This window comes from Macaca nemestrina, chromosome 2, assembly GCF_043159975.1.
Source record: "Macaca nemestrina isolate mMacNem1 chromosome 2, mMacNem.hap1, whole genome shotgun sequence".
Taxonomy (NCBI): Eukaryota; Metazoa; Chordata; class Mammalia; order Primates; family Cercopithecidae; genus Macaca; species Macaca nemestrina.
Genome location: NC_092126.1, coordinates 121,253,407 through 121,280,464, shown reverse-complemented (window position 1 = coordinate 121,280,464; position 27,058 = coordinate 121,253,407). Strand labels below are relative to the sequence as shown.

General features: G+C 42.7%; 1 protein-coding gene and 1 long non-coding RNA gene across 33 annotated transcripts in view; one reads left to right on the top strand and one right to left on the bottom strand.

Annotated features, from left to right (window-relative positions):
• The window catches only part of SLMA (sarcolemma associated protein), a 180,010-nt gene extending 172,810 nt beyond the window's left edge, over window positions 1-7,200 (bottom strand). For all 32 annotated transcript variants that reach the window (XM_011743042.2, XM_011743026.2, XM_071091956.1 and 29 more), the window contains exon 1: window positions 7,003-7,200. In XM_011743042.2, coding sequence (XP_011741344.1) covers window positions 7,003-7,200 — 198 coding nt within the window. The remainder of the gene's footprint in view (window positions 1-7,002) is intronic.
• A 2,658-nt stretch (window positions 7,201-9,858) lies between these two features.
• LOC105482742 (uncharacterized) lies at window positions 9,859-26,754 on the top strand. Its single transcript, XR_011620108.1, has 4 exons — window positions 9,859-11,087; window positions 13,269-13,428; window positions 24,568-25,524; window positions 26,195-26,754. It is a non-coding gene; the product is annotated as an uncharacterized lncRNA (long non-coding RNA).
• Window positions 26,755-27,058: the final 304 nt, after the last annotated feature.

Below are 27,058 nucleotides of genomic sequence, written 5' to 3'. Positions count from 1 at the left end.
AACTTTTTTTTTTTTTAGAGACAAATTAATGCTATGATGCCCAGGCTGGAGTGCAGTGAATTTTCACAGGTGCAATTTGGGCATACTACAGCCTTAAACTCCTAGCCTCAAGCACTCTTCCAGACTCAGCCTCCCAAGTCGCTGAGATTACAGGCATTTGCCACTGTTTCTGGCCATTCTTCCTCTTTTTAAAAGTCCTAAGGTCTAGTTTAAATTGCATTCTTCCATGAAACTGTTTCATCCATTAAACTTTCCCTAAAATCTTCAGTTCACATAGGACCTTGCTCTTTGCCGAAGTCCTAATGTGCAAGTTAATTTAATACTCTTATCTTTTTTTCTTTTCTGGCATTTAATCATTTTCATTCCTACTGTTAACCTGGTCTATGCTTTCACATCATATCTAAAGTATTACAAAGCCTTAGAATAGCACAGTGGTTATGAGCTTGAGTTTAAATCTCAATTCTACCATTTAATAGCTTTGTGAACTTGACCAAGATCTCTCTGTGCCTCAATTTCCCCACAAGTTAATGTGGAAAAAACAAGCACCTCAAAGAGTTACTTGAGGATTAAATAAGTTAACATGTAAAGCACTTAGAACAGGGCCCAGTATACAGTTAGTACAAGAGTGTTAGTTAAGCTGTTACTCATTTTTCCTTGTTCCAGGCAACTCTACATACGCTATTGTATCACTATTGTATCACTCTTTTTTTTTTTTTGAGACGGAGTCTCGCTCTGTTGCCCAGGCTGGAATGCAAAGATGCAATCTCTGCTCACTGCAACCTCTCCTTCCTGGGTTCAAGTGATTATCCTGCCTCAGCCTCCCAAGTAGCTGGGATTACAGGTTCATGCCACCACACTTGGCTAGTTTTTGTATTTTTAGTAAAGATGGGGTTTCACCATGTTGGCCAGGCTGGTCTCAAACTCCTGACCTCAGGTGATCCATCCACCTCGGCCTCCCAAAGTGCTGGGATTACAGGCGTGGGCCACTGCACCAGGCCCACTCTTTATTAAATAGGGGTTTGGTATGTCAGTGCTCTGCTCAGAACTCTCCTAGGCCTTCCATAACCCAAGGGTCTACATCCTTAGCTTGGTAAACAAGGCACTTCACAACCTGGCACCACACTATCCAGTCAGCTTCATTTATTCAACAACTACTTTATACAAGATAGTAGGAAAACGTTCCTGTCTTCCAGAGTGTGAAAATTAATTACAAAGACGAGGGACAAATAAGAACATCACACAGAACAGATGTTCACCCTTGGCTACTCTTCAAAGAACTCTCTAATCCAACAAAGTGAGTTTCCTCAGCATTTGGAAAATGCAAAGCTCATTCAAAATTATCTGCTTTTGTTTTATTCCATCCTCATCCCCACAAAAAAATAAAAACAACAACAAAAACACCTTTTCTTATCTACCCACCCCTAATTTTAAAGTCAAATGTCATCACTCTTTTGCCATTGAAACTTATATAATATCACCTATCTCAACTATTTTCAAAGTGCACAGTCACCTTCTCTATCCAGTGTAAAAGTTCCTAAAAAGAAGAAATAAATTCTTACCAGTTTGTGTCATTTTCTCCCCCTCTACCACTATGTCCTTCACTCAAACAAATCATGATAGAACAGGTGCTCAAAAAGATACACTAGGCCAGGCGCGGTGGCTCACACCTGTAATCCTAACACTTTGGGAGGCCAAGGCGAGTGGATTGCCTAAGCTCAGGAGTTCGAGACCAGCTTATGCAACATGGTGAAACTCCGTCTCTACTAAAATACAAAAAAGTAGCTGGGCATGGTGGTGTGTGCCTATAATCCCAGCTACTCAGGAGGCTGAGACAGGAGAACTGCTTGAACCCAGGAGGCAGAGGTTGCAGTGAGCCGAGATCACACCATTGCACTCCAGCCTGAGTGACAGAGCGAGACTCCATCTCAAAAAAAAAAAAAAAATGCACTAAGTTTAAATTAAAAGTGAGACTAGAAGTAGACAACTACTACCACTAGTAAGTAAACTTCAATGAGACTGGAACTAGACTGCTATGTCAACCACTAGCATGTCACCAGTACCCCAAAGCCTCAAATCAAATAGGGCCATCCAAATCACAAGAGAAGAGTCCACTCACTATCCCTTCTACGTAACCACTATATGGGTAGATTTGCTTGCTCAATGGTGCCTTGAATCAACAGAGGGATTGATAACCATTCTAGGCTGGGCACTGTGGCTCAGGCTTGTAATCCTAGCACTTTGGGAGGCCGAGGCGGGTGGATCACCTGAGGTCAGGAGTTCAAGACCAGCGCAGCCAAATGGTGAAACCCTGTCTCTACTAAAAATACAAAAAATTAGCCAGGCATGGTGGCTCATGCCTGTAATCCCAGCTATGCGGGAAGTTGAGGCAGGAGAATCACTTGAACACAGGAGGGAGAGGTCGTGGTGAGCCGAGATTGCGCCACTGCACTCCAGCCTGGGACATAGGGCAAGACTCTGACTCAAAAAAAAAAAAAAAAAACATTCTACTATCTGCCATCTAATTTGAAGAGCGTGACTTCCAAAAAGGATGGAGGATAACATATAGGGCCAGCATCCAAGCAAGGCAATATCCAACTGCTACATTACTGAGAAGATGATTTGGGAAAGATTATGAAACTCTGCCTTGTGCCAAACCTGTCACCCTTCAACATGCAGATTTAAGTATTATACAATAAGATATTCCATGAGCTTAGCATTAAAAAGTGTCACTTAGATTTCCACCTGCCTACATTTTGCAGATATTCTAAAATGAACATGTATCATTTGAATAATCATAAAGTTTCAAGTGTTTATTATTTCTTCCAACTTTTTTTTTTTTTTTTTTTTGAGATGGAGTCTCGCTCTGTCACCCAGACTGGAGTGCAGTGGCGCGATCTTGGCTCACTGCAACCTCCACCTCCCAGGTTCAAGCAATTCTCCTGCCTCAGCCTTACCAAGTAGCTGGGATTACAGACACATGCTACCACGCCCAGCTAATTTTTTGTATTTTTCACAGAGACGGGATTTCACCGTGTTAGCCAGGATGATCTCAATCTCCCAACCTCGTGATCCATCCACCTCAGCCTCCCCAAGTGCTGGATTACAGGCATGAGCCACCATGCCCGACCTATTTCTTCCAACTTTTAAAGAGCCTCCCATAATGGACAATGCAGAATGCATCAGTCACCACAAAGTGAAAGTCATCCAAAGCACATATTACCCCAATTTTCGACCTCCCAGTTAAATTGCCAATTTGCACAAAGTTATCAACTACATCAGTTTCAATTTAAAAAATTTCATCTGGCCAAGCGCAGTGGCTCATGCCTGTAATCCTAGCACTTTGGGAGGCCGAGGCAAGTGGATCACCTGGGGTCAGGAGTTTGAGACCAGCCTGGCCAACATGGTGAAACCCTGTCTCCACCAAAAACACAAAAATTAGCTGGGCCTGGTGATGAATGCCTGTAATCCTAGCTGCTTGAGAAGCTGAGGCAGAAGAATCCCTTGAATCCAGAAGGCATAGGTTGCAATAAGTCGAGACTGCACCACTGCACTCCAGCCTGGGCAACAGAGCCACGTATCAAAAAAAAAAAAAATTTCTTCTATATATGCTATCACATTAAAGAAAGTAATTTCTCATTACCTTCCTAAGACTCCATAGCACTATAGCAAATTGCAAAGTGTTGTCTAAATAGTTCCCTCTTCCCCACTAAACACCCTCTCTGGTAAGTACTGGGTGCTTAGTAAGAGCCAGGGACAGGGTGCTAAGTGATTTATATAATTACCTCAATTCTCAAACCAATAATAGGTACCATTATCATCCCCAGATGTTTTGGGAAAAAAAAAAAAAAAACCTGGCTGGGCGCGGTGGCTCATACCTATAATCCCAGCACTTTGGGAGGCTGAGGTGGGTGGATCACCTGAGGTTGGGAGTTCAAGACCAGCCTGACCAACATGGAGAAACCCTGTCTCTACTAAAAATACAAAATTAGCCAGGCGTGGTGGCACATGCCTGTAATCCCAGCTACTCGGGAAGCTGAGGCAGGAGAATCACTTGAACCCAGGAGGGAGAGGTTGTAGTGAGTCAAGATCGCATCACTGCACTCCAGCCTGGGCAACAAGAGCAAAACTCCTTGCCTAAAGGGATTCTTTCTTTCTTTTTTTTTTTTTTTAAGAGACAGGGTCTTGCTTTAACGCCCAGGCTGGAGTGCAGTGGCATAATCCCAGTACTGAAACTTCGAACTCCTGGGCTCAAGCAACCCTCGTGCCTCGGCATCCCGAGTAGCTGGGACTACAGACAATGCACATTTCATACAAGAACTATTTGGTCATGCTGTGGGTTTTCTTTGGAACTGTGTCCCTCACAGTGTCTGGCACATAATAGATGCTCAAATAAAACCTACTATCTGTCCAAACCAAAACTTTAAATAGTTAATTCCTAAAGCAATTCAATGACATGGTAAGATCTGACAGAGTATCTGCTGTAACTAGATTAAGTGGTATAATAATCAATAATTACATCTATATCTAAAGTAGTGGTCTCATAGCCTGCGTGTTATTTTAGCTAATAAAGCAGAAGAGGGAAAAAAGTGAAAATGGTAGAAATAAGCCATATCTACCCTTCAAAGATAAGTTTTTCTGAAGAACAAATTTCATGGCCAGGCACGTTGGCCGCACTTTGGGAGGCCGAGGAGGGTGGATCACTTGAGGTCAGGCATTCAAGACCACCCTGGCCAACGTGGTGAAACCCAGTATCTACTAAGAATATAAAAATTAGCTGGGCATGATGGTACGTGCCTGTAATTCCAGCTACCCAGGAGGCTAAGACACGAGAATTGCTTGAACCCAGGAGGCAGAGGTTGCAGTGAACTGAGGTTGCGCCACTGCACTCTAGCCTGAGTAACAGAGTAGGACTCCATCTCAAAAAAAAAAAAAAAGAACAAATATTAACATGTCATCTCAATTCATGAAACAGTCACTATTGATCTATTCTTAGTTATCTCAAAATAACCTATTGTGAGAGTTTTATTACGGCCATGGAAAGCACTGTGCATGAAATCAGTATTTTTCAAATAAGTAAAACAAAAAATGAGAGTTCCCTTTGAGTGTTTAATCAAAGTGCGTTTGCAGAGTATGTACCGTGAGCAAACCTGTTGTCTAATTAGTTTAGACCTGTTGCCCAAGAACATAAAATGGCAAAAATGTAAAAGCTGGTTGAGTTAAGGCACTACTTAGTAGTAAACTGATATTTAAATTCAACTGCTGGAAAAATGAGCTCTATGAATATTCATTTTAAAGAATTATGAGGGCCAGGTGCGGTGGCTCACGCCTGTAATCCCAGCACTTTGGGAGGCTGAGGCAGGCGAATCAACTGAGGTCAGGAGTTCGAGACCGCCTGGCCAACACGGTGAAACCCTGTCTCTATTAAAAATACAAAAGTAGCCGGGCGTGGTGGCATGTACCTGTAATCCCAGTTACTTGGGAGGCTGAGGCAGGAGAATCACTTGAACCTGGGAGGCAGAGGTTGCAGTGAGCTGAGATAGCACCACTGCACTCCAGCCTGGGTGACAAGAGCAAAAATCTGTCTCAAAAAAAATTAGGCACCCTACGTTCAGCTTGGGGGTAGGGAGGAAGGGTCTGCTCCACAGGTAAATGACGATCTGGTGTTATACAGAAAAGTTAACATATTCTTCAGTTCTCATCCTACACTCCTACACGTAGAATAAAGTATAGATATTATGCAGCACACAGCACTTGGACAATCTTTTCCTCCTTTCTTCAAAAAATAATTTACAAAATAATTCCTTAAATCAGTAGCTGCCGAAGTATCATTTTTTTCTCTTCTTTTAAGGCTCAGGTTTCTTTCATTTCAAAACATATTCTTGAAGACTTAAGTTCTTCCTTTAAGAAAGATTTAATTATTTAACTCAGAAAGAAGGGGCAAAAAGTCAGGAGGTGAAACCTGAGACAGTCCTATTAGTCTTACATAACTTAAAGTTGGAACTGATTCAGTAGCTCAGCTAAAAACCTGAGGTTTAGGCACAAAGATGAGCTCTTTAGTATACTATCCATAAACATAAATAAACAGTTTTTTAAAATGGAAAGGATCTTAATTTCTTTCATTTCTTAAAAGCACATACGTGTATAGTAACTTACAATACAAACATAAAAATACTAAATTGATTACGCTTAAAATGAAAAGCACTGAATTCATCCCATCACATTTAAGTAATGCTATAATTGACAGAATAGGGTATAATTTCAGAAAATAAGTTTATTTCCTAACACTAACTTTTGAATAGCACCTCTGTAAGAATGCACTAAGTACTTAATAAGTGCTGCAGGGAACATCAAAAAGTGATTTTCAAACGCAGTATGTGTATGTTCTCCAACTTGTAAAAAACACTCTGAAAATATATAAAGTTACAATTGTTCATGCTTAATTAAATTAGCTTTGATTATTGCAAATTATTCCTTCAAGAGCAAGTATGTATCAAACCTTTCAAAAATCTTAGGTTTATACCAGCAATTGTCCTTACTAGAAAGGTCCTGATCTGAACTCACCTAAAGCTATGTGTTAACTACATTTCACTACTAAGACACTGGAGCCCTGGGATAATAATGGCCACAGATTCCCCGAATTGCTCTGACAACTCCTGCTTGCTTAATAAAGCGCTGAACTGTGAATTCACCTTTCCAAGCAGACTGAAAGCAAGACGCCAAGTTTCACTATCTAGTTTGGTATTTCACTGGGAATGACCCCGTTATCAAGATGCCATAGACTTCCTGAGGCTTTTAATTACAATACCTTCTCTGTTTTCCATTCAACCACCTCAATCAAATTTCCACTAGAACCAGGCACACAAACAGTTGTTTCGTGGCTTTGCGCAAAGCCTCTTCTGGATGCAAACCCTGGGATCCTGCATACATTAGGCCTCTCAGAAAGGGCAAAGCGGGGGAAACAAGTTTGTTAAACAAAGCCGCTGGACAATGTGGTGACATTACCTTGCCCGTCTTGTGATCAAACCAGACGAGAGCGTGGTTCCTTGACAGCACTTTGCAATCAAAAGTGGCATTATTCTGCGCTGGTCGACAGCGGGCCACTGAGCGGCCGATTTTGATGGGCTCGTCCAGGTAGACATGACGCTCCTGAAACGGGTGCGAGTTCGGGCGGCAAGTGAAGATGGCCAAGGCTGACGGCATCGAGGATAGACTGGGGGTGTCTCTCCTACCAGGAACAAAGAGGAGTTCCTCTGGATCCGGACTGCCCTTCACAAGCCTATCCCCCTATCCCACCCAAAATTTTAAATTAACACAAACTGCACATTGTCTAAGCATAACCAGTGAACATCAACTCTTCACTTGGGTGGGAAGACAAGCCAGCGCAAGCCCCATCACCTCCTTTAAAACCCAGCAGCGCCCTGGTCACAAAAAGTCCCCAACTGGCAGCTTTCAGTCCATCTTCTTCTCTGGGAAGAAAAGGCTCAAACATCGGGCAGCTTCCGCCAAGAAAACTCCTGGAACACAGTTTGGGGACTGGAGGTATCCAAGCAGATGAGTCACACGCCAATTCTTGTGTTTGGTTTGAGATCGCGGCCGCTTTTCCCCCTCGGTGGCGGAAACGTTGCAGCACTGCAGCATGAAGGAAGGGTCGGTTCGGCGCGGCCAGGAAAGTCCTTTTGGGCCGAAGGAAGGTGTGGCCGGGCACCTCTGGGCAGTCACCGCCCGTCCTTGCCCGCAGTGTAGAGGCTCTAGACGGCCGGCGGGACAGTCTGCATCGCCCCTGCTGCGCGGAGGCCGCCCCGGGAAGGGGGACGCGGTCCCCGGCCTGGCACGATCCGAGGCGGCGGTGGCTGAGGTCCTCCGCGCGAGGCGTGGAGGCCGGCAGGGCGCGGGCAGTAGCCGAGTCGGGACTCCCGGGCACCTGGTGAGCGTCCCCGCGACCAGGGCGGGGACCCGGCTCCGCAGGCCGGTGCTGACCGAGCGAGGCGCGACACAGGGAGGCGCGGGTTCCCAGGCGGCAGGAAGTTGGTCCCCGGACGCCTGGGCTCCTGTCCGCCGCTCAGCACATGGGCCGCCTCCCCTCAGGGTCGCCCCCGCGAGGGTCGCATCTCAGGGACGGCAGCCGCAGCACCCGGCGGACGAGAAGGTGGGGGAGGGAGACTGGCCCGGAGGTTGGGGAGAGGCCTGGAGGCCCCGGGCTGGGTCCGCCGCAGCCTCCACCGATCGCGGCCGATGGGGCAAGCTCAAGCTGCGCCCGACGAGGCAGGAAACTTTCCGACCTGGTGGGGAAAATATCAAAACAAACGGCCGTCAGGCGCCTCAGCCCGCCAGCCTCAGCCCTCGGCTCCTCCAGCCAGACCCCCGCCAGCCCCCACCGCTAGACACGACCTCCGCCGACCTCTCCGCAAGGAGGCTGCGAAGATTTGGAGCCAGGACGCCACGACGGGTGCTACCTCCTTAGCCGCCACCGCCGCCTCAGCTTACCTTGCCAGCGCCGGCCGCCATAGTGACTCTGACTGAAACCTACCCGGTGCACCGCCACGGGAACGCGCACCCTTCAAGGGCCCTCCTACCCCCTCTCCCGCGCCGTAGTCCAGGAATGTCACGTGAACGAAGCCACGGAAGCCGTGTTGGTAGAGGGCAGAAAAAAGGGCAAGCTAATTTTTAACAGGCCTCCAGGCGCCATCTTAGTTAAGGGCTGGAAGCTTCAAACCTCGGGACAACCTTAACGACCATTTTGGTTAAGGGAAAGAACAATTTGCGCGGTAGAAGGTTTTCTAAACAAACAGTACCACTTTCTTATTTTATCTACTTAGCAAAGAGGTGCCAACTTTTACTAAATTTTATTCTCTTTAATTCTCGATGAAAATACTAGCGAGCAAAAGAATAGACCCAGCCAAAGGGGATGGTCATCAGCAGCCATCTTAGCTGTGGGCAACACAGTCACCCGCAGCTGTCTTAAGTGTGAGCAGTCAAATTCCCTCAAGTCTTAGGATTTGTGCACCTAACAGAAGGACCATCCTCCCCTCTGCTAAACTCGTTGTGTTTTCTTCCCGGAAAAACAAAAAAATCTTAGTTCCTGCATTCCGTTTCGAATGACAGTCCTCACTGAACCTATTAATGTGCCCCAGGACTCCCGCGCGGATTTTTCGACAGAAGGAGCGTTCAGAAAGTTTAAAATCATGTTTCTTCCAAAGAGAGATTGAACAATTTCCAAAGTGAAGAAAGAGGGTATTTCCCCCACTTACAATATCAAGATGAGGAGTCATTGGTCTAAAGAACAAAGATTTTGCAAGAGCTAAATGAAAACTCAAGAAAAAATAGTGAGAAGGAGTCTTACTCATTTCTATTCAAAGGTGACTTCATTCTTCAGATTCCTGCAATAACAGGCTCCACCGCAGTGTGACCTTAAGCAAGTTTCTAAACTTTTTCAAGCCTCTTTTTTCTCATGGATGACATGTTAATAATAGTTAATTCACGTGGTGTGGTGAGACTTCAAAGTGTTAATCCATGTTGTTCAATAAAGAGTAGCAATTACGCCGGGCGCGGTGGCTCACGCCTGTAATCCCAGCACTTTGGGGGGCTGAGGCAGGTGGATCACTTGAGGTTGGGAGTTCGAGACCATCCTGACCAACATGGAGAAACCCTGTCTCTACTAAAAATACGTAATTAGCCGAGTGTGGTGGCGCATGCCTGTAATCCCAGCTACTCGGGAGGCTGAGGCAGGAGAATCGCTTGAACCTGGGAGGCGGAGGTTGCAGTGAGCAAACATCCTGCCATTGCAGTCCAGCCTGGGCAACAAGAGTGAAACTCTGTGTCTCCAAAAAAAAAAAAAAAAAAAAAAAAAAAGAATAGCAATTATTCATTTCAATACTTATATATAGACAGTTTGGCTGTGTCCTAGGTTTTTGCTGGGCCCTGGGGGCACATAAGTGAACCAAACTTCAATTCCTGCCTTCTGAGAGCATAATGGTATTGTGGGTTAGAGATGGGGGTAGAGAGTGACAAACGTAAAATTGATGTAATCAGGGCTAAGATAGAGGCAGGCACTAGCTGCCTAAGGGGTCAGGGATGGTCTGGGAGAAGTGACTGAACTGAATGAAGGAAGATAAGAAAACCACAATAAATATGGTATTCGCTGAATGGTTTCATGAATTTCCACGAACACGGATAGCAAGGAAAGGAAAGAGCCTACTTGAAACAGTGCACCAATGTGCCGGCACGTAATAGTGGATAAATAAGTATTTGGTGCATGAATGAAAATTACATACTGTTACTCATTATTAGAGGATAAAGTAGGCAGGGCACAAAGTGAGTCTGGAAAGAAGAGGCATTATATTATCAAGACGTTATATTCGTTTCTCAGGCTCTTCATCAATTCAACAAATATGTGTCAAGCTACTACTGTGTTCCAGGTATGCTATTCAAAATAAGGATATGTTGGAAAGCTTTCTTATGAGAGGGTGAAAAGTTTCCACTTCTGGTAACTTGTAGGCTGCTATGGAATAAAATAAGATAGGACCCTCCTCAGATCCCTAATGAGTTTTTCTGCATGAATAGCAAGTCATTTATGCATTCTTTCATACATTCATTATATAAATATTTGATAGAACATCTACTGCAAAATAGATATTTTGAAAGGTCCTGGAAATACAATAATGAAGAAACAAAAGGACTCCCTCAAGTTGCTCGTTTTAGGTGATGACACAGAAAGATCCTTACTGTAATGGAGTATGTCAAGAGTAATGGAAGCATGGCAGAGTAGTTTAAACTGAAACTTGAAAAGAGTAGGCCAGCTAGTCTGATGCTAGTGGGATAAAGAAATTTTAAGCCAAAAAACAATCCCAACAAAAGTCCAGAGACTTAAGAGAACAGGACTTTAAGGGAACTGCAAGTAGGCTTGTATCACCAGAGCGTAAGAGATAAGGGAAAGCAGGAGGAGGAAGAGTGACACAAGTGTGGTTTCAGTTGCTGAAGGACTTGTAGGCAATGCACCAGACTTCGGAACATTTCCATCTTCCTCCTAGAAGGTCAAAGAGAAGTAATGAAAATCAAGGTGTTGGAATCAGACATGGCATACTTAAATGGTAAATTATTAGCTTCTGTAAATTTCGGCTTCCTTATTTGAAAAAAAGCATATATCTACTGCATTTGACTAGACTTTTCTTTTTTTATTAAAAAAGGCCGGGGTGGGGGGTGGGGTGGAAGGAAAAAAGTAGGTAATACCTTACAGAGTCTTCTTAGGATTAAATAAAATAGTGGAATACAAAATGCCAACCATGATGGCTGAGAAATAGTAGACACTCAGAAAATGTTAATATTTATCATTATTGCTCACAGAAAGAATTCCCTCAGCCTTCCCTGTAGTAAGGATCAAGTTGTTTTATCTCTAGTTTGTATATAGAGAAACTTAATCATACATATGGAAACAAAAAAAGTCTGTTTATATTCAGTTCTACTATAATATCTCTTAAAATTAATGTTAAGCAGAATGGACTTTCTTCTGCAAGAAAAGCTGGGACTACTATAACATGTCAGGATAAAGAATCTTACCAAGCCACACAGGGTGCTAGAAATGCCAAAATGGCATTGAAGGCGTTCTTCACCCACTGGTATTCAGCAGGCACAGAAAAGGCTTAATTTAAGAAATCTCATACATGAGATACTTTGAATTCTAAGTCATGTGGGTGTTCCTCTCTATGATTCTGTATCCACACACAATTTTTATTAAATAAAAAGCATGTCATGTTTTGAGAAATTGGGGATGGCAATGTTTCCTGATTTTGTAGTTCTCTCCCTTTTTAAGTTTTTGCCTTTTTATAGTCTGATGAGTATTGCCACTGCTATGATCCAAGCCACTTTTCTTTTTTTTTTTTTTTTTTTTTTTTTTGAGGCGGAGTCTCGCTCTGTCGCCCAGGCTGGAGTGCAGTGGCGCGATCTCGGCTCACTGCAAGCTCCGCCTCCCGGGTTCTCGCCATTCTCCTGCCTCAGCCTCCCGAGTAGCTGGGACTACAGGCGCCGCCACCACGCCCGGCTAATTTTTTTTTGTATTTTTAGTGGAGACGGGGTTTCATTGTGTTAGCCAGGATGGTCTCGATCTCCTGACCTCGTGATCCGCCCGCCTCGGCCTCCCAAAGTGCTGGGATTACAGGCTTGAGCCACCGCGCGCGGCCTCCAAGCCACTTTTCAATCTTCTGAAAGCAAAAAGAGACTTGTAAAATTATCATCCTAGTACCATCAAAGACGGGCAATTATTAGCATTTCTAATGTGTAGGAGACAACTCTGTAAACTCAACTAATATGCATCCCTCTCTAATTGATAATGATCTAATTGGACTTTAACCAATGACATACACATGGGATATAATAAATTATGGAACACTTGCGTAACTGTTTCAGCAGAGTATCTGGATTGCAAATATAGGTAAGCAAACCAATTAAGAGAAAGCTGGGAGTACTCAAAGCCCAAAATTGAGAGTATATAACATTTTTAATGGCACACACTGGCTTATTACAACTGAAGTTAGATCCTCTTCCCACTAAGGAAAGCTCTCTTCATCAGGGAGTTTCTAATGAGTGGAAATACCCTGTCATTTCCCAGGTGCCCAGGGTGGAGTGGCCCAGACATTCCAGAGGCACTGCTCACATGTTTTTGGCTTCCTGGTCATTCAGGAAATAAAAAGAAATAACTACCTGAAGACAAATGAAGACATTTAAGTTCATTTAGCAACCTTTTTCTGTGAATATAAAAAGAGGGAATCACAATATTATAACTCCAGAAAGAATCATAGACAACAAATCCAGGTTCCACATTTTACAGGCAAGGAAATTAAAGCTCTGTTGTGTATTTACCATGTGGTTAGCATTTTCCTTGTGACATCTCTGTGTATTAAGTATTAACCTTATTTTATAGGTAAGGAAACTAAGGCTCAGGCTCAAACATTAAGAAAAACATTAAGAATCTTAATATTTGATTGAGTGACTGAAAGTAAGTCACCATGCTAGATCCAAAGTACATGCTGGGGTTTTTTCTTTCTAAAAATTATCTGTATTATTTAGTTTTGTTTAGTTTTGTTTTGACAATATCTTGCTCTGTCACCTAGGCTGGAGTGCAATGGCACGATCATGGCCCACTGTAGCCTCAACCTCCCCGGCCCAAGCAATCTTTCCATCTCAGCCTCCTTAGTAGTTGGGTTCACAGGCTTGTGCCATCGCCATATCCAGCTAATTTATTTTTTGTTTATTAATTTTTTTTCTGTATACCTCAGATCCACTATGTTGCTTAGGCTGGTCTCAAACTCGTGGGCTCAAGTGATCCTCCTGTCCGGCCTCCCATAGTGCTGGGATTACAGGCATGAGCCACCATGCCGGCCCTGACTGATTTTTTTTGATTGATGAAAGAAACACATGTTCATTGTATATATTCAGGTAAGCAAAAATAAAGAAAGTAAAAGTCCTCTCTAAGCCCATCACAAATACTTAGTCTAATGCTACTGTTAACAATTTGTTAGCTCTATTCTTCCAGATGCTATTCTAAGCCACATGAGGCATGCCCTTTTAAAAATACCACATTTATTAGAAACGGGAAGGTCAACACTAAGGGCCTTATTCTTAAAAGTGATAAATAATTTATATCAATAGCAAAAGGCTGTATTGGGGCAGGAGGAAGAGGAAGGGAAGAAATTATGCTATTTTTCGTCACTCTTATGTAAGTCCCCTTTTGATTACTTGAAGTATCCCCTTGTTTTTTATAACTAATTTAAGAATGTTACTTGGAATGTAGCAAATGCTTAAGAGTAAAAGGGTTGGGTCAGAAAGCCCCATGAGGCATTTTCTTTCTGAATTTTTATTGGTATATCTGGATTTGTTTCCAAATAACTTAATTACCAAGTAAAATATCAGAGACTCTATATATGATGACTTTGCTCATCAAATAATTTATAACATATATATATTATAATTCCCTGCAAGTGTTGCACATGAAAATATATTTTAAGTACATATTTTATTCTAAGAAAACTATGATATTTTGGCCTGGTATGGTGGCTCACACCTGTAATCCCAGCACTTTGGAAGGCCAAGTCGGGAGGATCACCTGAGGTCAGGAGTTGAAGACCAGACTGGCCAACATGGTGAAGTCTTGTCTCTACTAAAAATACAAAATTTATCCAGGTGTGGTAGCATGCGCCTGTGATTCCAGCTACTGGGGAGGCTGAGGCAGGAGAATCGCTTGAACCCGGGAGGTGGTAGCTGCAGTGAGCCAAGATCTTGCCATTACACTCCAGCCTAGGTGAAACAGCAGGACTCTGTCCAAAAAAAAAGAGAGAGAGAGAGAGAGAGAAAGAAAACTATGATATTTTGAATAATTGTTTTTGAATGTGGTTATTTGTGTTTCCTTTTAATAAGCTTTACTTGAGTTTTGTTTCAGAAAAAATGCCTTGTTGCTACTGTATAATATTGTCATACATCAGCATCTCACTAAATGCCTGTGTTTTAGAAAACTAACAAATTTCTCAGCGGTCTTTGGTCTTAAGGATTCCTCAGAAAATAGGTTGAAATGGATTGAAGAGACCTATATAGGGAAGTGACTCTGAAGTGCCTGCTCCTCCCACTCCTCCACTCCCCCAAAGCATGTCAAGCATACAAGGCTGGGAGGAGGAGGTCTCATCTGTGGATTCTTTTTTTTTTTTTTTTTTTTTTGAGATGGAGTCTCACTCTGTTGCCCAGGCTGGAGTGCAGTGTCGCAATCTCCGCTCACTGCAAACTTTGCCTCCTGGGTTCAAGCAATTCTCCTACTTCAGCCTTCCGATCGAGTAGCTGAGATTACAGGCACCCACCACAACACCCAGCTAATTTTTTGTTGTTTTTTTTTTCTTAGTAGAGAAGGGGTTTCACCATGTTGGCTAGGCTGGTCTCATACTCCTGACCTCAAGTGATCTGCCCGCTTCTGCCTCCCAAACGCTGGGATTTACAGGCATGAACCACCGCGCCTGGCCAATCATCTGTGGATTCTTCACTGGACTTTGTACGGAGCCGGTTTCATAAGCATATCACCTTTACGTAGGGCCCCGCTTGGAAGGACTATACCTGGATGTACTCTGCTGTCTTGAAATTCTCAGTAACTTTTGAACAGATTTCTCATTTGCATTTGCACTGGACCCTTCAAATTATATAGCTGTTGCCGAGCGTGGTGGCTCATGCCTGTAATCCCAACACTTTGGGAGGCCAAGGCGGGTGGATCACCTGGGGTCAGGAGTTCAAGACCAGCCTGACCGACATGATTAAATCCTGTCCCTACTAAAAATGCAAAATGAGTCTGGTGTGGTTGCTCACACCTGTAATCCCAGCTAGTCAGGAGGCTGGGGCAGTGAGCCAAGATTGTGCCCTTGCCCTCCAGCCCAGGAGACAAAAGTGAAACTCTATCAAAAAAAAAAAAAAAAAAAAATTGTATAGCTGTTCCTGCCTTGAACATATGGCTCGGGAACCCAGTCTCCTTTGTGCAAATCTAGCATACTAACAAGCATGACATGTGAAAAATACTGTAGGAGAAATTCGTGGGCTATCGACACTGAAAACAGATCTCTAGAGAAATGAGATGCTTTAAGTGCAACCAGACAGGCCTATCTCCCCATTTTCTGGTTATATGATAACTCGGGGTCAGTGGCAAAGATGGTGGCAGAAGAAAACTTGGTTTTGTAACTTCTCCCTCTAGCTTAGGCTCTGAAGTTAGTCTTGAAGATGATAATGAGAATAATATTGAATCAATGTAGAACCTGTGTCCACTAAAATTGTTCATTTCTATATTTTCCCAAACTTTTTATTATAAAAAATTTCAAATGTACAGAAATATTGAAATTACAATGAACATACACAGAGCTCCTTGATTCTAAGTTGTTACCATTTTGTCATATTTGCCTTACCTATGTGTTTTCTGAACTTTTTGACAGTAAACCACAGAAATAGATCAGCATGCCTTCACTACTGGAAACATTTTTCTAAGTAACCAAAATATGTGGAGTTTTGGTGAGTTTTTCTGAGACAGGGTCTTGCTCTGTCACCCAGGCTGGAGTGCAGTGGTGAGATCATGGCTCGCTGGAGCCTTGACCTCCTGGGCTCAAGGGATCCTCCCATCTCAGCCTCCCAAGTAGCTGGGACTACAGGCATGCTCCACCACACCCGGCTAATTTTAAAAAAATTGTGTGTGTATGTGGAAACAGGGTCTTGCCATATTGCCCAGGCTGGTCTCAAACTCCTGGGCTCAAGTGATCCTCTGGCCTTGGCCTCCCAAAGTGCTGGGATTACAGTTTTGAGTCACTGTACCCTACTGATTAAGCTTTTATGGAGATTTTTTTTCATGGGGATAGATTCATACTAAACTGTCTGAATGTCTTTTGGAGACATCAAAGTGTTCTTCCATATGTGTGAGTTCCTAGAAGTCAGGAACAGATTGTCAGGAAAGACAATAAGTGGTATCTTCACTTCCTGCTGGCAGCAGGCCCTAGAGTCAATCAGGCAGGGAGCCCCCTGTGATGTTGTGTTCAAGGCAGATTGTATTTCATCACTCTGCCAACCAGATGGATCAGTTTGGGGGTGACAGAGTTAAAATAACCACTGACTAAAGCACTGCCCCTTTGCTGGAGATTTCTAAAAGCTACAACTAACAGAAGAATTGCTCTGCTTTTCCAAGAATGGTCACTTCTGGGAGTGTGAAAACAGGTTGTCATTAGTTAGATTGAACAGCAGAGCCATAAGTCTATAAGGCATTGCCACACTAAGCCTTAGGAAAGGGTGTACCCAGGGCCAACTTTTTTCTATGCAATTCAAGTCACAGTTCCATTTGTGCAAGTGTTGCTGAAAGAAAAATTTTTTCAAGTCAGCTGTTATTGATTAGGGTCCTCTGTTTGCAAGCGACAGAAACTGGTCAACCTAAGCCTATGGAAATTATTGGAAAGACATGGGGTGGCACTGAGAATGAAAAGAAATGCTAAAGAAGCAAGTCACAGAGAAGCAGAGCTAATGAGTAGCAAGAGCCATTAAGCAACCTCTTCAAGGCACCACCTTTAGGAATCAACTCACACTTTGTCAATCTTTAAGCCCCTTTCAAGATTCAAACACCCCAACTGATTGACCTAGGTTGCCTTACATGCCCATTCCATGGCCATAAAGGGGGCGGAGATGGGGGATGAGGACTTCGAAGGACAGTTCCATTAACTCTGTATCCAATGCAAAAGGGATGGTTTCCTAAAGCTGTTGCCAAAAGGAAGAGGAAAGAGAGCTGGGCAAGCAAAAACAGTAGATGTCTATGCATCAGCTTTTTTTTTTTTTTTTTTTTTTTGAGAAAGAGTCACCCAGTGCAGTGGTGCCATCTCAGCTCACTGCAACCTCCGCCTCCCGGATTCAAGCAATTCTCCTGCCTCAACCTCCCTAGTAGCTGGGACTACAGTCACACACCACCACGCCTGGCTGATTTTTCTATTTTTAGTAGAGATGGGTTTTCACCATGTTAGCCAGGCTGGGCTCGAACTCCTGACCTCAGGTGATCCACCTGCCTTGGCCTCCAAATTGCTGGGTTTACAGACGTAAGCCACCATACCCAGCCTACACTGAAGTATTAAGGGATACAGAGGCATAATGTATGCAATTTATTCTCAAATAATACAGAAAAAATATATAGAGGGAAGAATGTGGCAAAATGTTTGAAAATAGTGAGTTTGGATAAAGAATGTGTGGGAGTTCTTTGTGCTATTCTTGAAACTTTCAAGTTTGTAATTATTTCAAAATGAAGTTCAGAAACAAAAGTCAATGGGAAAGGCAAAAGGAAATGTACTCCTCTGCTTGCATGTACAAAAGCCTTTTGATGAATTATGTGTGACAAATGAATATTTGTATGTTCACATTGCTAGATCTAAACTCTCTAGGGGAAGTTCTTAGTGCCAAGGCATGGACTCTACAACGAGTTCTCGCTATTAGTGTGACAAAGCTCTACTGTGGACCGCTAAGACCTTGGGTAAGGCCTATATATTTACACCTCCTGAGGAGTCTAAGTGGGTGGAGATATCCTCTTGGCTTTTATGCTTTTCTCTTGTTTTAACAGTTATTTGGGAAAACATGTTTCAGACACAGTGTATATATTTAATGCTTTGTACTCTTTTATTTTTAATTGATAAATAATAATTGTATATATTCATGGGGTAAAATGATGTTTTCCTACATGTATACATTGTGGAATGATTAAATCAAGCTAGTTAACATATCTGTCACCTCATATGCTTATCATTTTTTGTGGTGAAAACATTTAAAATCCACTTTTTTAGTAATTTTGAAATATACAGTGCATTATTATTTATTATGATCACCATTCTGTGCAATACATCACTAAAGCTTATTCCTCCTCTCTAACCGAAATTTTATACCCTTTGATCAAATGATCAAATGTCTCTCCTTTCCCCAACTTCCCCAGTCCCTAATGGTTTATCCTTTTTTTTTTTTTTTTTTTTTTTTTTTTCTGGAGACAGGGTCTCACTTTGTCACCCAGGCTGGAGTCCTGTGGCATGATCATGGCTCACTGCAGCCTCAACTTCCTGGGCTCAAGCAATCCTCCTGCTTCAGCCTCGTGAGTAGCTGGGACTATAAATGCATGCCATTATGCCCAGCTAATTTTTTATGTTTTTGTAGAAACAGGGTCTCACTATGTTGCCCAGGCTGGTCTCAAACTTCTGGGCTCAAGTTATCCTCCTGCCTCAGTCTCCCAAAGTGTTAGGATTACAAGCATGAGCTACCATACCAAGCCTCTACTTCTTTTTGTTTGTTTGTTTGTTTTCGAGACAGAGTCTTGCTCTGTTGCCCAGGCTGGAGTGCAGTGGTGCGATCTCCACTCACTGCAACCTCCACCTCCCCAGTTCAAGCAATTCTCCTGCCTCCACCTCCTGAGTAGCCAGGATTACAGGTGCACGCCACCACACCTGGCTAATTTTTGTATTTTTAGTAGAGGCGAGGTTTCACCATGTTGGCCAGGCTGGTCTCAAACTCCTGACCTCGTTATCTGCCCGCCTTGGCCTCCCAAAGTGCTGGAATTACAGGCATGAGCCACCGCGCCTGGCCGCAGACTCTACTTTTTAATATTCATCTATAACCCCAAAATTTTCTCTCTCCAGTAGCTTACTAACTTGATTTGAAGCCAAACATCACATAGTCATTTCTTATCAAAAAGATTTTGGTATCTAGAAAGATAGTTATTGCAGCATTCTATTAACAAAATATTGGGACCAACCGTCAATAGAATACATTCATGTAATGGAATATTGTGCAGATGACACAAAAGAATGAGATAGATTCATAAGACTGGATATAGAATGATCTCCAAGTAAAAGATAAATGAAGCAGCTCTGTATGAATGGATATGGAATAATCTCTGATGTATATTTTTATGATTCATGTGCAAAGTTGTGTATAATACTACTGTGTAAAAAATTGCTTGAATGAGTAAGTGATGAGTGGACAATTAGCATATGCCTGCTCAGCATATGCCTGGATACATAGACACACAGCATTTTCTGGGAAGATATACAGGAAATTGTTAATAGTGATAGCTTCTGGGAAGATATGCAGGGAATTGGTAATAGGGGAACTATGGGTGGAAATAGTGATCTGGGGCACAAGAAGAGAAGGGACACTTTCCTTTTACTTATGTCTTTTGAGCTTTTTTTTTTTTTAGACAGGGTCTCATTCTGTCACCCAATAGCAGGGACTACAAGCATGAGCCACTGCACTTGGCTAATTTTTTTGTATTTGTAGAGATGTGGTCTCACTATGTTGCTCAGGCTAGTCTCGAACTCCTGGAATCAAGCAATCTGCCTGCCTCAGCCTCCTAAAGTGCTGGGATTACAGGCATGTGCTACTGCACTCTGCCTATCTTTTGAGTTTTATATCAAAAATAAGGTAGAAGTCAGTGCTCCTTTAGGAGCAGTCCCTTGGGGTCCATTCTTGTCATGTAGGCTTTAGTGAGAATAAAGCTCTGTAGCCAGGAAAGTTGTCCTATTAGACTGTGAGTATTTTGAACTTGATTGGGCCCATGGCTTCTCACCTTCCTACTACCAGGAGCTAGTCCCATCTTTGAATATAGTAGGTGTTAAATAATTATTTATTGAATCAAGTTCAACTGGATTTATTTGCAGTGTTTATGAGGCACCTTTACATACATTTTTGCTTGCTGGTTTAAATATAGGCTTTTTAGCCCCTTATGTGTCTCCATCTTTTCTATTCTTAAGGAAGAAGATAAAACAAATATTTACTTTCTTACCTCAAGAATTTAGAACTTAGTCAGTGGATGTAAGTTGTTGTCTCTTTTTTTTGGAAGGCATTTTAGTATAACAAGCCAGCATGTACAACATGTTCATGTTGTAACTGAATAATCCCACATTTGGCAATTTACCATAAGGAAATAATTATACAGCTCAGAAAATGCTGTATGTATAAGCATGTTTATTTATTACAGTATTGTTGATAATACTGACATTTTAGAAACAATCAAAATGATCGTTGGTAGGTAACTAGTTAATTTTTTTTTTTTTTAAAGATGAAGTTTCACTCTTATAGCCCTGGCTGGAGTGCAGTTGTGCGATCTCTGCTCACTGCAACCTCCACCTCCCAGGTTCAAGAGATTCTCCTGCCTCAGCTTCCTGAGTACCTGGGGTTACAGGCATGTGCCACCATGCCCGGATAATTTTTGTATTTTTAGTAGAGACAGGGTTTCACCATGTTGGCCAGGCTATTCTTGAACTCCTGACCTCAAATGATCCACCCACCTTGGCCTCCCAAAGTGCTGGGATTACAGGCATGAGCCACCATGCCCAGCTGGTAACTGGTTAATTAAAGAATTATATCAGAAAACCAAATACCGCATGTTCTCACTCATAGGTGGGAACTGAACAATGAGATCACTTGGACTCGGGAAGGGGAACATCACACACAGGGGCCTATTATGGGGAGGGGGGAAGGGGGAGGGATTGCATTGGGAGTTATACCTGATGTAAATGACGAGTTGATGGGTGTTGACAAGTTGATGGGTGCAGCACACCAACATGGCACAAGTATACATATGTAACAAACCTGCACGTTATGCACATGTACCCCAGAACTTAAAGTATAAAAAAAAAAAGAATTATATGTCCATTGAGTGTGCCCATTAGAAATGATGATTTCTATTTCTAACTTGTATTTATAATGAGGAAAAATATCTACAGGATATTGTTAAGTGATAAAAACCGGTTACATAGTAGCATGTGTATGATCCTATTTATATCAGGTTTTATACAGAGATCACTATATATATGTATACATAGGCATCAGGGAGAAATTTCATCAAAATGTTTTTATTTATTTATTTTATTTTTGTATTTTTAGTAGAGATGGGGTTTCACCATGCTGGCCTCGCTGGTCTCGAACTCCTGACCTCAAGTAATTCAGCTGTCTAGGCCTCTAAAAGTGTTGGGATGACAGGCATGAGCCACTGCACCCGCTATTTTATTTATATACGTATTTTTGAGACAGGGTCTTACTCTGTTGCCCAGGCTGGAGTGTAGTAGAGCAATGACGGCTACCAGCAGCCTCAAACTCCTGGGCTCAAGTGAGCCTCCTGCCTCAGCCTCCCCAGTAGCTGGGACTACAGGAGCATGCCACTAAGTCTGGCTAATTTAAAAATTTTTATTTTGTAGAAATGGGGTGTATGTTATCCAGGCTGATTTCAAACTCCTGGCCTCAAGCTATCCTCCTCCCTCTTCAGCCTCCCAAAATGTTGGGATTACAGGCATCAGCCACCATGCCCAGCCCCAAATATTTTAAGTGTTCATCTCTTCATGTGAGGTGATTTTTAATTTCCTCTCTCTCTGTTTTTTCATATTGTTTACACTTTTTCTGGAGTGTTCATTGTATCACTTTTACCCAAAAACTATTGAAAAAAGCATTCTAGTGATTTATTTAGTTACTCTTTGTCTCAATAAATATTTGTTGTTGATTGCACCAGACTATCCTGGAATTACCTCTCCTATTTTAAAGGCTGCAAGATTTTCTATGCATAATGGGAGAAAGCACTGAAGCTAAGTACTTATACGTATCAAGGTTCCTTTTGAAAAATTTAAGCACCAGAAAAAAAAAAAAATCAGAACAGTAGTTGTCTCTGGAAAGGGTAGGAGTGGTGACTGACAGGGAAGGAGTGTGAAGGAACTTTTTAGGATGATGGTAATGTTCTGTATCTTTATAGAGGTTTGGGTTACAGAGGACAATGCATTTGTCAAAACTCAGCAAATTTACCAAATTTACTCTTTTTTGTTTTTTGTTTTTTTTTTTTTGAGACAGGGTCTCACTCTGTTGCCCAGGCTGGAGTGCAGTGGCACGATCTCAGCTCACTGCAACCTCTGCCTCCTGGATTCAAACAATTCTCCCACCTCCTGAGTAGCAGGGGAAGTACAAGCATGTGCCACCATGCCTGGCTAATTTTTATATTTTCAGTAGAGAACGGGTTTCACTAATTTCACTACGTTATCCAGGCTGATCTCGCGCTCCTGGCCTCAAGTGATCCACCCGCCTTGGCCTCCCAGAATGCTGGGATAACAGGCGTGAGACACCTCTCCCAGCCAGCAAATTTACTGTTAAGATTTATGCATTCCTCTGTATATCAATTTACATCAAAAGGAGAAAGAATCAAACAAATTTGGCTTTAGTTAGTGATATTGATATCTGGAATTTACTTTGAAATGCACCAAAAATAAAATAGATTGATTAATAAATGGATAAAGAAATGGATAGATATATAATAAGGGAGGCGGGTGTGGGGACTCACGCCTATAACCCTAGCGCTTTGGGAGGCTGAGGAGGGTGGATTGCTTGAGCCCAGGAGTTCAAGACCAGCCTGGGCAACAGAGCGAGACTGAATCTTTTGAAAAATATATACATATATATATATATAAAAAAGCAAATATAATAAAATGTTAATAATAGAGTCTAGGTGGTTTGTATACATGTGCTCACTAGGAAATTCTTATAATTTTTGTTTAAAATTTTTCATAACATGTTGAGAAAAATATGTCTCAATCATCTGTTGATATACTGCATGTATACATATTTTATCCTTATACACTAAATTCCACATACTGAATTTTGAAAGTTGCTCCCAAGAAAGATTCAGCCTGTTTGTACAGGTAAGCTATACAAAAGCATATATGTACATGTGACATAACTAGTGAAAGGGCTGTCTTTGTAAGCATGCGAACTGTGCAGTTACACAGGGCCCTCCCTTGGTTTAATATCTTACTGTTTTAAGGTTTTTGTGGTTTTTTTTGAGATGGAGTTTAGCTCCTGTTGCCCAGGTTAGAGTGTAATGGCACGACCTCGGCTCACTGCAACCTCTACCTCCCAGGTTCAAGTGATTCTCCTGCCTCAGCCTCCTGAGCAGCTAGGATTGCAGGCATGCGCCACCACATTAGCCTGGCTAATTTTGTATTTTTAGTAGAGATGGGGTTTATCCATGTTGGTCAGGCTGGTCTCGAACTCCTGACCTCAGGTGATCCACCCGCCTCAGCCTCCTAAAGTACTGGGATTACAGGCGTGAGCCACCATGCCCAGCCAAAGTTTTTTTTTTCTTTTTTTTTTTTTTGAGACAGAATCTCGTTCTGTCACCCAGGATAGAGTGCAGTGGCCCGATCTTGGCTCACTGCAACCTCTGCCTCCCAGGTTCAAGCGATTCTCCTCCCTCAGCCTCCCGAGTAGCACCTATAGGTGCCCGCCACCACGCCTGGCTAATTTTTGTGGTTTTAGTAAAGACGAGGTTTCGCCATGTTGGCCAGGGTCTCAAACTCCTGACCCTGTGATTCATCTGCCTCAGCCTCCCAAAGTGCTGGGATTACAGGCATGAGCCACTGCACCTGGCTTGAAATTCTTAATAATCTTTTAACAAGAAGCCCTGCATTTTTATTTTGCTCTGGGCCCTGTAAATCATGTGGCCAGTCTTGATTAGTGAACAATAAAAATATTACTAATATATATTATGTTCTCCTTATGCCAGGCACTATGTTAAACATTTTGCATTCATTATCTCATTGAATCTTCAAAGAAAGACTAAAGGGGTAGGTAATATTAATATTCCCATTTTACAGCTGAACATACTGAGGCTCAAAGAAGTTAAGCTACCTTTCAACTTCACACATTTATTATACCCTCAGTATGCATGGTAGCACAGTATGCATAGTAGGCACTCAATAAATGTTTACTGAATAAATAATAATAACAGCAACTCCCATTTATTGAGCACCTTCCATGAGCCTAGAATGCCTCAGCTGAAAGATGACACGCTGTCCCCTAACCCAGACTCCCCAGCTTTTGCATCATTTCCTCAGGGCCACAGTCCTTGACACCCTAAATGAGGTCAGGTCTCTTTTTATGGTACCCTAGGCTTCGTGATAGCACTCATCACAATTGAAGTTAGGTAGTTCTTTAATTCCTGCCTTCCACTCTAGATTGAAATCTCAGTGAAGACAGTGACTCATTTTCATCCCTTCACTCCTTTATTCCCAGCACCAGCTATACCTGAAGCATAGCCTGCCTCCTGCCAGTGCTTGATAATATATTTTCTCATTTAATCCTCAACTCTGTGAAGTAAAATTGTTACCATCATTCTACATGTGAAGAAACTAAGGCTCAGAGAAGTGAAGTCCCAGTCACCCCACCTTGGGAGAAGAGTCCCATCATCATGTGGACCTACGTCTGTTTGGCTCCAAAACCTCTTACCATTTCACCGCAGCTCACTGTTACCATGTGATAAACAATCTGCTTGACGTTATTTTCTATCCCGAGGCACCACTTATTCCTTTAATATCCCTTCCAGTTTCTATTTTTGTTATCTGACCTCCAGGCTCTCTAATGAAACAGAGACATGCTTTCCAACAAGTAATCACGGCAAGTGATATTATAAACAAGCTAGCTGAAGCCAGGATTTTATTTTTTAACCTTGATGAGTGAACCAGCTGGAAACACCACCTTTAAAAGTGAAGGCTCTAATTTCCTTTTAGTACTAATTCCTCTCTTGTCCTAGGAGATACCCTGAAGCTGCCTCGGGTTTTGTAATTGCAAAGTCATCACCAACATCCAGTTCTAGGTGAAGGCCTGAAATAATTGAGGTAAAACAAATGAAGGCTGGACACAGTGGCTCACGCCTGTAATCCCAGCACTTTGGAAGGCTGAGGCGGGTGGATCAGGTGAGGCCAGGAGTTCAAGACCAGCCTGGCCAACGTGGCAAAACCCCATCTTTAATAAAAAATAACCCTACCAACATTAGCCAGGCATAGTGGCGCGTGCCTGTAGTCCCAGCTATTTGGGAGGCTGAGGCAAGAGGATCACTTGAACCTGAGAGGTGGAGGAGGTTGCAGTGAGCCAAGATTGCACCACTGCATTCCAGCCTGGATGACAGAGCAAGACTCCATCTCAAAACAAACAAACAAAAAACAAATGAAGATGCTTCAGGCTGCTAATAAGGTATCTTTTAGTAGTTATCTGCCTCTATATATTGATTTCTATAAAGAAATGTTTCTCCCTAAGTATGGATCTAGATTGTCCTATGCTTGTGCACTATTGGATATCTTTTTTTTTTTTTTTTTAAATAGTCTCGCTCTGTCACCCAGGCTGGAGTGCAGTGGTGCAATCTCAGCTCACTGCAACCTACTGGGTTCAAGTAATTCTCCTGCCTCAGGCTCCCACGTAGCTGGGATTACAGGCACACACCACCACACCCGGATAATTTTTGTTTTTATTAGAGATGGAGTTTCACCATGTTCGCCAGGGTGGTCTCGAACTCCTGACCTCAGGTGATCCTCCCGCCTCGGCCTCCCAAAGTGCTGGGATTACACGCATGAGCCATCGTGCCTGTCTCATTACTGGATATCTTTACAGAGCTGAGAGGCCTGTTCTTTAGACAGTTATCTGTGAGGGTCATGGAAGTGGGATGGAGAGGAATGCTGAGAGAGTGTGCAGGCTTGTTTTCTTCAGTCAGTGCTGGAGGAGAAGCTGTGAACAAGAAATGGAGGGCACTTGGCCCAGGATTTTATGGCATGGATTGTTGAGTTCCACCTGTGGTGTTAAAGACTGAAAATCCCAGACCTCAGGAATTGAACTGATGACAGATTGTGTTGTATTATGTCTTTTGTAGGGCATAGGACAAGAGGACGGCCTCTGATGATGGTAGAGTTTCCAGAAGCCCTGCGAATCTGCCATTCTGATAGCGAGTTTAGACTGTGGACCTTTCACAGCAGCCACTGCTAACAGCAGTATAGTTAACCCTGTCTATTATACTTTCTGTAAACAAAAGTCAAAACCTGTTAACAATCACAGCTTGACCTCAGTTGTGTTCTTGGGCTTATTTCACTTTCTTGGAAGAACATCAAATACTTCCCAATTCAGTGGTGGAAGCAATGGTGACAGTCATCAGTGCAGGAGAGTGGTGCCCACTGGAGCTACATTCTTATTAGGGTGAGAGAGAGCAGCACTCCAGCAGATCCAGAAGGTTGTGGGAGAACAAGAACTGTTCCCTGAAAACAGGGAGCTGTATCAGAAATATGGGAGGAGGAAAAGATTGCTTTCTCAAGGCAATGTGCCATGAGGGCTTAAGTAATCATAATTTGAACATTAAAAGTATGATTTTAGGCCGGGAGTGGTGGCTCACACCTGTAATCCCAGCACTTTGGGAGACCAAGGTGGGCGGATCACCTGAGGTCGGGAGTTCGAGACCAGCCTGACCAACATGGAGAAACCTCGTCTCTACTGAAAATACAAAATTAGCCGGGCGTGGTGGCACATGTCTGTAATCCCAGCTACTCGGGAGGTTGAGACAGGAGAATTGCTTGAACCCGGGAGGCAGACGTTGCGGTGAGCCGAGATCTCATCATTGCACTCCAGCCTGGGCAACAAGGGCAAAACTCCGTCTTAAAAAAAAAAAACAAAAAAGTAGGATTTTAATATTCAAAATATATAAGGAACTCAAACAACTTAATAGCAAGAAAACAACCTAATTAAA